Source organism: Cinclus cinclus, chromosome 1, assembly GCF_963662255.1.
Source record: "Cinclus cinclus chromosome 1, bCinCin1.1, whole genome shotgun sequence".
NCBI classification, from domain to species: domain Eukaryota; kingdom Metazoa; phylum Chordata; class Aves; order Passeriformes; family Cinclidae; genus Cinclus; species Cinclus cinclus.
In genome coordinates this window covers 20121959-20134588 of record NC_085046.1, presented here as the reverse complement: position 1 = coordinate 20134588, position 12630 = coordinate 20121959, and the positions used below count along the sequence as shown (strand labels likewise).

At 38.6% G+C, this 12630-nt stretch overlaps 1 protein-coding gene across 1 annotated transcript in view; it reads right to left on the bottom strand.

The window, feature by feature from the left end:
* Window positions 1-12630, bottom strand: part of CUBN (cubilin) — a 143119-nt gene that overhangs the window by 71466 nt on the left and 59023 nt on the right. Inside the window, exons 29-30 of the mRNA XM_062494545.1 lie at window positions 6699-6880; window positions 168-342 (exon numbers count right to left, since the gene is read on the bottom strand). Of these exons, the coding sequence (XP_062350529.1) occupies window positions 168-342; window positions 6699-6880 (357 nt within the window). The remainder of the gene's footprint in view (window positions 1-167; window positions 343-6698; window positions 6881-12630) is intronic.

Here is a 12630-nt window from a genome sequence, read left to right as displayed (position 1 = left end):
TTAACTCTGTGCTTTTCAGCATCTCATAGTGTTACCAAATTCAGTATGACCAAAGTTCTCTTTCAGCTTTCCGTCCTGTGCTGTTTGGCTACTTTGAATGCTTGCATGGCTGATCCTCAGCTCTCAAGACTTCATGAATTTCTCATGGCACTAATCAGTATACTCACCACCTGGATTTTCTTGCCAGGAGGCATTAAAACCTTTCCCTGTCACTGCTGCATCTGTCTCGAAACGGACAATAGCTGAATTGCCAGTGGTGGAGACTCGCAGTGGGTTCTGTGCTGATCTTGAAACACACAGCTGGGCTAGCCTAGGAGAGAGGAAGTCTGGGCCACCAAATACCTAGAAGTGGAAGAAATAGTGTCAAAGTTTTCCAAAGAGAGTATCTGTCAGACAGAGTACATGAGAACTGTTTACTTTTTAGGAGGAAAAAAACCCCCCATCTGTAAGTATTGAAAATGATTCAACATTTTAAAATGCAATGCAGCTAATAGAGTAATTTTCTCTGCAGACTTACTTGGTATCTGAACCACCAGTACAAACCAAATTCAAAATTCTAGATGATTTGAGAACAGCCTTGCATCAAATAGAATTTTCTGGGGACCTGGCCAGATTGTTCTTCCCTTTCCCTCCAGAATTAGCACCTTGTTCCTCTGGGCATATAAACCCAGACTTCCTTTTTTGCATGCTTGTGCAAACAAACTGCTTCTGTTTGCAGGAACCTGTGCTGATGATTTGGACCACTGAAATTAAGAGGCATAGTTAAGGATGACTTTTAAATTGGAGGCAGATTTAATAATTCCTTCTGACAAAAAAGAAGAAAAGGGAAAAAAAAAAAAGCATTGCAAATTTATTTACTTCAAGGGCAGCATAAATATCCAAAATACTGTATTTGGGTCAAGTAAACTACATTTTAATAATGTTCTATGGAAGCAAGGATATATATCACACATATTTACCACAAAAGATGGGTTTTGGCTTTTAAGAGTTATTATTTCCAACTCAGAAGAGAGTGCCTCAGGCAGTCATAAACCAGAGAACCACCACTCCCTTAAGCATCACAACAGTATTATGTACCTAAAATGCATTTTTAAACCAAGTGAAGTGAATTAGGTGAGAGTGCTGAAGCCTTGTTAAACCTGTTTCTTGTTTTCCAGAAGGAATGTAGGATTTTAGTTTGAACCCATTTGTAACTGGTGGAACTGGCTCACCTTCCCTCAGTCTTCCCTCTCAAAGCTGAAGAAAACACACATGCTCAGTGCAATTTCCAATTGACGTGTGATTTTTTTTTTTGCCTAGAGCCCTCAATGATTGGATTTTCTTGGCTTCCTGCATGCTAATGAAATGGCACCCGATACCAACAGTCTACGACCTTCCACTGTATATCCCTGGTAGGACTGCAGCTGCAAAAGTCAGCTTGGCAGTAACCTTGGATGTGAAAACTATAGAAGAGATACACCAAATAAAGAATGTGCTGCTGTCTTTCAGCAACTGAACAAGTAATAGAAATATTTTAATTGTATAAGCATATATTATGTATATATGTATAACTCCCAAACCTAAAGTAGATAACAGCGAGTTCTAACAACAAAAAACCCCAACAACCAAAAAAAACCAACAAAAACAAATAAACAGAAAAACCCACAAAAGCAGAGAATAGGAATTTAAGGCAACAAATTCCATCAGAATTTTCCAAAAGTAGCACCTCAAGTTCACTCCAAAAATTAATAGTTTGGTAAACATCAAAAAAGTTAAAAGAAGCAGTCTGTGCATCTTCCTCAAAAAGTGACAGTACTCTTAGAAACAGCTTTATATGTGTCCTTTTTCTCCTATGATCACTTCAATATGAGGGGAAACTCAATATTTTAATAAGCTCTGTCAGACATTTTTTAAACCCCAGAAGCAGTTTGGTTTCTGTCCAAGCTAAATATCTGAGCAAGTCCAAGAAAGAGCTGAGCTAGTCCCCCCACATCCAGGGCTAAGTGTATTGCATTGTTACATAATTTGATTGATTGTGTGCTCACTAACTACTCAGAAGGCCTGACACTGCTCTGATTTTAGAGATATAAAAGAAATTATTTGGTTTTAACTGGAAAAAAAATTCAGTGACTCCAGGTTAAATGTGAGATTTCAGGAAACGAGACTTGAATCCTTAGAAGAAATAAGGAATTAATTTTTCTATAAACATCATAGTCTGTTAGATGTTCAAAAGACAATATTTTGCTTTGGTGGCTGATAACACAGGCTTAATATCTTAAACATTTTAATTTTGACTGAGACAGCACTTTTTTGCATTCTGCAGGGAGGCTGCGTGACTTGAATGGATAATGGTTCCTCTGTCCAATCGATCGTCTCAAGGCACTCAAAAGAATCAGTATGGATGAAATCACAGCTCAGATTCAGAATCTGTAATGAAGCTGTCACAGTCTGGGGAAGAAGCCTGTTTGTCCGCTGGAAGCTCAGTGTCTTCAGAAAAATCTTCCTGCTTGGCTGCTTGTGAGCCCCAGTGACTGCTGCATTTGTCAGAAGTCTGTTCAAATCTGAATTTTAAAATGTGTTTGTGGTACATTCTCTGAGTCAGAGCCACAGCATGAGGTCTAGCAGGAACACATGCTCTTAATCATCTAAACCAGCCTAGGGAAGCTATGTGGCAGAGGAAACAGCAGGAGTTTCTAATATGAATCTACCAAGTCTTATGGAGCAGCCTCTCGTATCATCCCTGGTGCTCCCTGGGGCTGTCTGCACACCATGGGCAAGGGAACCAAACCCAGCTCTGACATAAACCCTGCTGATTTCTGCAGCATTACCTCAGAAATCAACCTGGCCTGAGCTGAACACTTTGAATTGACCTGTTGGGAAAGAATTAAGGATGGGGAAGAAATACTGATGGAAATATGAAGTTGTGGGTCTCCTTTACATTGTTAACAGTTCAGTAACAGCTTCTGCGCAGTTTAAAAAAAAAAAAAGACGTCAGAGACATGCTCCTTATAGTTATGAGTGTATTTTCTTTTCTCCTTTAGGCCAGTTCAATTAATCAGATGCTTTCATAAAGGCTGGAACAAAAATAAGTTTGAGTGTTTCCATGACAAAAAAACAATAAAATATTATATTTGGCTAGAAAGAGAAAAACCAACAGTTACCACATGAAAAAGGAAGAGGGAAAAGAGAATGGACAGAAAGAATTAATTCAAGGGTGTGGTTCATACAGAGTGATAGGATGTCTGAGCTGAAAAAAAAATAGAAACATCTAGTCTGACCAGAGGACCTGACCCTAAGATAAAGTGGTATTGATGGCATAGCAGGGCTGCAGGACACTGCCATAAAGCCCATGGTTTAAATCTATTCTTACAATTTGCTTCTGCCCTGTTAGCTCCATTTAATGTTAACAGTCAGCATTCCAGAGTTATGAGCAACAGAAAGCTGTTTTTATGCAGTTGGTCACCCTCATGACACAGATTTTCTGGGAATAACACTGATCCCTGCTCAGATATAACTTCCAGCAAAGAGAGAGCCTGGCTTTGACAGAGAATTAAGAACAGTGTCAATACTTGATTTTTCTGAATATTTAAATGAGAAGACCAGAGCATCTGACAGTGCAATAGATTGACAGTCTTCCTTCCTTTTCAGCTCAGGGCTACAACCTGCTGAGGCAGAATATATTTATAGTTTGCAAAAATCTGGTCTGTGCTAAAGGAGAAGATGTCACAATTTATGCGTCATAATATATCCAAAGCAGACATGATAAATATCCTCTATGAATGTATTTTCAGTAGAAACCATTTAAAAATATTTCAATTCTTTCATTGTGTCCAAAATAATGTCTTTTATTTCCATGAAAAATTTCTAGAAAATATCTATAAGAACAATGTAAATTTGCTTCTGGACATTTATAAAAGTAATGGAATTTGATGGGAAAGGAAAAAAGATGGACTGCAACAGTGTCATAAAAGAAGCAGGGAGAAAGATTAAAGGAGAATGCATCAAACACTTGAGCCATGGGGATAACCTGAGGATTTCACATTAAAAAAAAATTTAATGTAACTATTATTGCACAGTTTTGGTGAAACATATGGCAGTCCTGGGATACTGACATGGAAATGACAGCTTGTTTAAGAGGCATTGTCAAAGGAAAGGGAAGGGAGATGCTACCTTTTACAACAACAAATGTCAAGTGTGAAATATTCAAGAAACTATGGTATAAAAAACGAGGCTGGCAACAAAGGTGCCACAATGACAAATATCTCTTAGAATTTTTCTAAATTCACTGCCAGGTCAAAGGGATGAGGGTGTTCTTAAGCAAAAGTTAAATGCATCCAGGAGAGCAAGTTTTGTGGTTGCTGGGAAATATTTATTAAAGGACATATTATTTCAGGTAGCAGGCTGAATGGAACATGGAGGGACAGCAGAGTGCAGAACTACTTTAGTACTGATTTTGACTTCCTATTAAACATGAAAAATTGTTTAATGTGAAAGGAAGCAGCAGAACTTACTACTCAGAGATAAGGCAAATGTGAAATCAGGAGAATAACCATGAGAAAAAATAGACTTCAAACCCCAGAGATACTTAGACAGGATACTTTTGGGATGATAATGTGAAAGACCTTTGTAACCTCAGTGATCACATGGTATCAAAAGCACACCAGTAACCTTTTTTATTAACACTCTGCAAAACTCAAATGCACGTGTGGTTTTCAGCTTGGAAATACATAGACAACTACAGGAAAGAAGGTGACAAGATGACAAGATAAAGCAGCTTCTGAAAATGGCTAGCCATGTTCTTCTGTTTTTCCTCAACTAAATCTGAGTCATCACTTGTTCTGGTCAGACTTTGTCAATCACGATATGAATGAATTTTATAACAAAAGCAAGAAAACATGTATGTGGCAAGGTACTTAAAGCTCCACTGTGCCTGCAGTTTGGCAGGGGAAGCTCTATGGTGCCAGGCAGGAGCTTTGATCATGCACTAAGACACAAATCAATTTTCCTCTGTAAGTTGATTTATGTTAGGTTGTCTGCCAGCATATCAGAGACAGGTGTTGGGAACAGGATGAACCAAGGTCAGGAGACAAGTAACTCGAAGCATGCCAACTCTGAGGACAGGAAGGCAGGGGAGTTCAAGCAGCAAGGTGAGCATCCTTGCAAATGAATCAGTATGGTGGGGAAGAAGCAAAACATAGCAACGGAGCTGCAAATGGCAAAGAAAGGAAACCCAAAACCTAAGGTGAATACCTTGCTCAGGAACACAGAGCAGGAAACTGCAGGGTCCTGTTAAACAGTGTCTTTAAGCAGTTGGTGTTCGGCAACCCACTCACCTGGTTTTAGGCCAGCTACCTTCCCAGTCAAAAAGTTCTCAAACAAATGGTTTTCAGCCATCTGTACTGCTGGATCATGATCGCTCCTGAGCAACCATCTGCAGATGTAGGTATTGTCCTTGGACTATTCAAGAAATGGTCATCCACAATAAATTTAGATTTGGAGGTTGTTTAATGGATTCCTCTGGGCAACAGAGGCATAATGGAAGTTTATAGGTTACCTTCAGTCTGCTAATTCTGGGCACAAAGAACAATGTAGATGAAATACAACAGACTTCATCAATACCCAAACCAGCCAGTACAGGTCACCTACTCAGAGTCTCTGGTGTCAGCAATGTGATATACAGGAGTACTTGCCAATGCCACTGATGGAGAATTCATGGAACAACTTCTTTACACCCAGATCCTACAGAAGTCAGAATGTGGGAATGGGCAGCAGAGCATAGGTGTGGGCACTGGACTAAAAGTTGTCTAACTGTATGCTGTATCACATCACCCAGGAGAAGAGGAGAAGAAAGGCCGCAGCAGAGTGGCACAAGTTCTCTTAACCAATCTTTTGCATTCATTACAAAAACATTAAAAAGTCACTCATGTATTAACATTGTCAAAAAGTCATAACTAGTGTACCTCCATTAATGATCTCAAATGTCTCAAGTGAGAGCAGTCAAGAAAGTTTATAGTTCTAAACAATTTCTTCCTGAAATTATTTCCTAACCCTTCTTCATGTACTGGAAGTCAATTCCACTCTGTTAGCTGAGATTGGTCACCTGGTTGCTTACCAAAATGAGTGAAAAGATGTTGTATATAACAGGATCATCCAGTCTTATGGGTCTCTTAAAGGTCAGAGCATCATTAGAAAGGCCCCCTTTGTCCTTTTTCCACCACCCTAGGATGACTATGTCTCTACTTTTATATTTTTTTTTCTGAGTGAAAAATTCCTCATAATTTTCATCACTCAGTGTTATATATCTCCCCACGTCCTTGGAAGGTCCTACCCAAGGTCTCACCTGAGTTATCCCCCGTGGTAATCCATCATCTTCCTTTACATCAGGAAATTAACTCAATGGTACAGCACCCTACACTTTGTAAAAGCTGGGATTTTTAAGACTAAGTTTTTTAAAGCAGTTTTGTCTCTTGTTAGGAAGTATACAGTGTGTAAAATCATAATTGATTAAGGTATACAGTCACCAAACACATAAAAGCAAAAAATAATACGAGCATTGTGGTTTCTGTGACAGTACCCGTTGACCATAACTGTAGCCACAGCAGAAATGGGATACTGTGGTCAAATTGTTTGTTCTGCATCTGCAGTTCTTGGGATTATCTGTTTCAGACAGAAATGAATATAACTTGTGTATTTTACAGGAGTAAAACTAATGCTCTTACCTCCAAAACATCATAGCTGCAGTTTGGGTGATACTCAATGTCGAAGTCCTGAATGGTGAGCTGAATGCTGCTACCAGGCGCTGTGTGGATGTACCAGATGCATTCCCTATTGCTTGGGTATCTGCTGGGGTAGCCAGGGCTGTGAAATGAACCAGAAGGGCCAGAGAGTTCTTCTCCACAACCTGACAACAAAGCAAAGCAGCCTGTCAGCGAGGAGGTCTGGAAAACTCACTGGCAGCTCTGATAAGGACAGGCAGTAGCACCCATTTCATCCACAAGTGTGTACAGTGGGCTGGAAGGTCTGCCCTGTCACAGGGAACCCGGGAAGAGAATGGCAGGCTGGAGCTGTTTGCACTGCCTGTGCAGGAAGTACTTCACCTCCTGTTTGGGTACGTTTCATACCAAACCTCAGCATCTGCTCTGACTGCTGAGACACAGAGAAAAAAAACGAATTTTTTTTATTGGCTTCTAACTTTATCACTTCAAGAAAGATAAATCAGATCCTTGTCATCTCTTACTGACTTCAAATAATGCACAAGCTAAGTTATCACAGGGAAGTCTTTCTATTGTTGCAAAATACCACTTCCCACTGCTTTAGAAATCATAAAATTAAAGACAATGTAATTTGCCTCAGCCTACTGAGCATAATTATGAGTTGCCAGATCACAGTGGATAAACCAGCTTTCTGACACTTGGTGGGTTTAATGCTCTTTTTTTATTCAATTGTAACAGTGCAATTGTTAAACAAGCTGTGTTTGAAAACTTATGTATTTTCTTTTCAGATAAGAATGTATTGTCCTAACACCACTCCCCAGACCCTGGGGCGACTAAGTTCTTACATACTATGAGTTAGATTTAAAAAAACAAAAACAGTAGCAAAACAATGGATGAAATGCAGGCCCTGGTTTAACAGGACAAAGCAGCTGAATATCTGAGAATACTTTTATTATTACTTTATGGAGACGTGCTATGTGTAGCACTAGCCTCTCTTTAATGAATTCCTGGGAAGATGCTATTCCTGACTCAGTGCCCAAGTTCAGGCATAAACATGGTAGGAAGGCACAGCAGTCCTCCCAGTATCAGGGCAGATTTAGATAAGCTATATTAACAGTGAAACAGGTTACCTTTAGAAAAGCCAGTAGGGTGGCTATGTACCTGTCACATGTAGAAAAAAAAGGGTTCTGTGTTTGGTCTGATTTTGTGTGTGTCACTCTGCCTTCCAACACCATTTTATTGCTCTTTACATTACAACCCCCCAAGTGTTTAATTTAGGCACTAATCTTTTTGTTTACACAGAATTTATAGGGTCGCTTGAGCCTTGTAATGCCCTCACTCCATCAATCTCTTTGGCTTCATCTCCAGAGGAAAGTCACATTGCAAAGACTCAAAATACTTAATAAAACCATCTGACAAACTGTGAGCTTTACATTCCTGGAGGCTAATACTGTGGTATGTCAGAAGTGATATACAACATCTGTAACAGAGCCTTTATTTATAGGAGATATTTTATATGATAAACCAAATAAACTACCCCTTTGATCTGCTCAACATATGCACACAGATGCATAAAACTCATCTAATCTCTATTAAATCTAAGAATTTGCAATTTGAGCAAGTTGTCCTTGACCATTACTCTGCTTTACACCATATTTTCACAAAGCTGTAGATCAAGATCTTCAATTAAGTGTAAATATTTTCCCTAATGTCTTTCATGCCAAACTTGTGGCTGCTAAGTCCCAGAAGCATTTACCATCATCTCTACCATGGGGTCTTTCAGCTTCACACAGAAAACCTGACTTTGACTTCCTCTTAGTCGGCTATAGGACTTCTAGGACTGCAAAACAGTAATCTATGAAGGGAAAGAGCAGCAGGTCTGAAAGGGAGCAAAGCTGTAAGAATCTATTTTTGAGCTAAAAAGGGAGATATCTAAATACAGATGTGAGGTCATGCCAGCTATGTAACACTGATGTCTCTCAGTCCATCACACAGTATCCACCAGAAAAGTACCATTTAAACAAAAGAATTCCCACTAATCCAGGTAAACCTTTATACAGCTGAAGTTTGACTCACAGGTGAATCAGCACAATTTAGCTCTTCTCCCTTTTCCCCGCCTTGCTGCACATGAAGCAGCCACAGGTGGCTTGCCCTGCAGTCACAAAGCTACATTGTCAAGCTACTGAGCATCTCAATTTAGGAACTAAAGACGTTTTTGAATGTATTTTAAAACAATCTTACTTTCAACCCCTATGGAGAAAAAGGCAGTACACTTCCTTTCCTGAGGCTGTCAGCACAGGTAAATGTTAAGCCCCCTGAAACTTTCATATCCATGAACATTTCATCAGGGAGATGGAGAAGAAGAAAGCTTCAGTGTAAGCCACCATTCCTTTTTTTCTCCCAGTGGCATTAGAAGATGGCCTGGTTTTCTTCTAAAGAAACCAGGTTGTTGAGGTTTTACAACTAGAGGAAAAATGGTGTAATCGACAGGGAAGCCTTACAGTGGAATTTGCAGACTTTCCCCTCAGCAGCCAGGATTACGCAGCCACTAAGGACAGACCTCAGGAGGAAAAAGCTGCTTCGCCAGCTTGGGAAACAGAAAGATTTCTCAACAAACAGACTTAGTGTCTCTGCTCCTGAGGGGGTGGGAACAGGGATCAGGAGGGTTCAGCAGGCAAAACAAAGCCAATTGCTATTTATCTCAGCCTGAAGAAAGCTGGGAACATTTTCAAATTTAACAGGCAGCTATGACTCAGCTTCTCCTACTAAGAGTTTCCTGATTGCCACAAAAGACATTTTTTTATTTAAACCTGAAATGGCTCAGAAGGGTGGAAAGCTTGTGTGCTCTTCGTTGAGGCACAGACCTTACTTCCATGTGACCCTTGCAGGTAGCATTCAGATTACTCACACTCCCTCTCCAGAGAGGTTTATATTTCCTCTGAGCTCGATCGACATTCTCTGGAAGCACATGAGGAATAAGAAGGTCAAACTGTTTTTAATGTCCTATTTCTTTTCTTCAAACTAAATAAGTTCCCAGAAAAGGAGTTTTTCTTTCTTTTTTCCTTTCTTTTTTTTTTTGTTTGGTTTTTTTGTTTGTTTTTTTTTTGTTTTTTAATTGAGTGATTCTTTTAAAGTGCTCCAGTAAAATAGAGGTAAAATTTCGGTCTCTGATATTAATTTCTTATAAGTTGTTTGCAAAAAGATCGGAATTACTTGAGTTTATGCCTAAGCATTCACTGACTAATAGCTGAAAGAAGAACTCACTGATCTTTGCAAATATGTGAATTTCACACCTGAATTTTTTTGACTGACCAGAATATGCCACAAGATATGTCCACATCAGAGCAGAAGCACTATCTCTGAACTCTCTAGCCAACTCTGAGGAAGTCTGTGCATGATGTTTCTGTTCTTTATAAGGATGAGATAAAAGTTAATTCTGTTGTGCTTGACTGAAAATATAGATGTTAGTAGATTTTTTAAAAATATTTACATAAATACTTAAGAGGTTAAAACATAAATTCCCAATTTAAACTCACTTGTTGTATTACAATGCCAAAATGAGAAAAGTCAAATAAAGAACTTTATGAAATGTAACTTTGATTACAAAGTTACATGAATAATTAATTACATGAATACAAACCTCCCAATGTTTGTATTTGTCCGCAAACATCAAATAAAATGTTGATTCTATTCAAATAAATGGAATTTGTGCTTTTTAGAGCAACAAAGTGAAAAAATGTAGCCTTTAGGGATAAATAAAAATGCAGAAGCAGAACCTGTAAATAGGTGCATTACTTCAGCTCTCATTGAAATAATAGTGAATAATAAGCCATTCTGTTCCTAGTGAAACATTTTAAAAAGTTTTTCTCAGCACAGAAATACACAGTCTCGCCGTGTGCTGTGAAATGCAGACAGCTGCACTGTGGAAAACTTGCTTGCAGCTGAACTGCATACAGCATGTGACCAGTTTGTGCCAACCTCCTTGCAGTAATTTTGGACATTTCAGCCCTGCAGTCATACAGAGAAAAAAAATAAGAAAGGGGAGATACTCTTTTAGTAGTGTAAAGGTCCTGGAATTCCCTTGAAAACTGCTGAAAACTACTACCTAGTTTGGTGTTAGTTGCTAGGAAATCAGACAACAAACAGAAAACTTAGGAAACATATATTTGGTGGTTTTGCTTTCCTCTGACTAAAATCTACGTATTCACTGAAGATTGTGCAAGGGATGATTTACAGATCTTCCATATTACTGCCTGCCTGGTTAGCAGACGGTGTTCATTAACCAAAGAAGAATCTCTATTCTCATTGATAATTTTAGCTGAACAGAAATGTAATCTGTGGAAAATTCTCTTATTTGCTAGGTGTTCAGATTTATCCATGTTTTAGCCACATGCTAAAAAAAATCCCGTCCATAAAGGTTAAAGAGAACTGGCACTGTTCCTGCAAAATCAAAGTTAGGGAAATGAAAGGATACAGAGTTTTCCAGTTGTGGTACTCATGGTGAAACATTTTAGTAAATGTAAGCTGACTCTAACTACAAGGAACATGTACTGTAAACATTTGCCAGTACTACAATAATACTTCCATGAAGCATAATTTGGATTTGATTCTGAAAACTTTTGCTCTTTTGGGTAGGTTTGGTTATAGAATATTGTCCAATGGGTGAAATAGAATAATTTCTGTGACAAGCGTTTATGCAAGAGTAAAAATTCAAGTGAGATACTGTTTTGGGTTTTTTCTGCTTTCTGATTTGTTAATATCAGACCTTATTCATCCTTAGACTTAATGTGACAGAAAGACACTGAAAAGGAATAGTCACTTTTGGAAACTGAAAAAAATGGGAGTTTTGAAAGATTAAACAAGAAAGAAACAACACAGCTATGATTCAGGCTTAGAAAATCTGGACCTCAGCTCCCTTGCTGACATACAGGGTGATATTCTGTTCAGCAATCCTAATGGATGCCTGACAAATATTTCCAGTGAATGGCATCTGCATCTTCATCTAACCTCGGTTTCTGTAGTGCTTCTCTGAAGAACTAACAAACTACTTAATATTTGACCTGACACATATACTGATGACAGGAAACAAAAAGCAGAATAGTTGGTGCAAATTTGGACTATGCTGAGAAGGGACTAATTTAAAAGGTCTGTTGACAATCAAGCAGCCAAATGAGTGAGCTTCCAATGAAATGCAGATGTATATATAAAACAGTGAGGCCCTATATGCACGTTGCTTAATAAGGTAAGTGACATCTCTAGGAGATATGTGTCTTCTCAGACATGACAGTTGTCACTGGTGTAAGTTTGCACTGAGAGACCTTTGCCCTCTTGGCCTCCTGAATATTTTTTAGGGAAAGAAATTTGATGGTCATCTTTGCAATATCCAGATTGTTACCACTAGTTTGTTCTTTCTCAAAGGGCCAATATATGTCCCATATATATTTGCCTATATTAACCTTTCTAAAACAGAGTGAAAGTAGAATAAGCACCTTGCAGATTAAAGCTTTCTAGTGGTAAATAATCCTTTTGAGGCCCTGACTGCAGAAGAAAACATTAGTGATTTAGCCAAATCAATTCTAAATCCATCCTCATCAATGAAACTCCCTTAGAAGAATAGCGTTATTTCAGAACCACAATAATTTTTAAATTGACTTCTCTGTACTAGAGCTTTCTATCCAAGTTAAAATCACATAGGACACTTAGGCATAAATAACAGCATTCTTCTAAGATCAGTTACTATTTCTGTCTTTGTGTAAGCCTTTAGGTTTTCAAAGAAGCCACTTTTTAAAGCGGATTTCCCCAGCAGCTGGAAAGATCAGATGCAAATGTTTTAAACCAAAACAGTTTTATTTCATCTATGGCAGGAGGGGCTATTCAAATCAGCTATCAATGAGGTAAGCTTTTGTCTTTTTTTTGACTGCCTCATAACTGTGAAAAA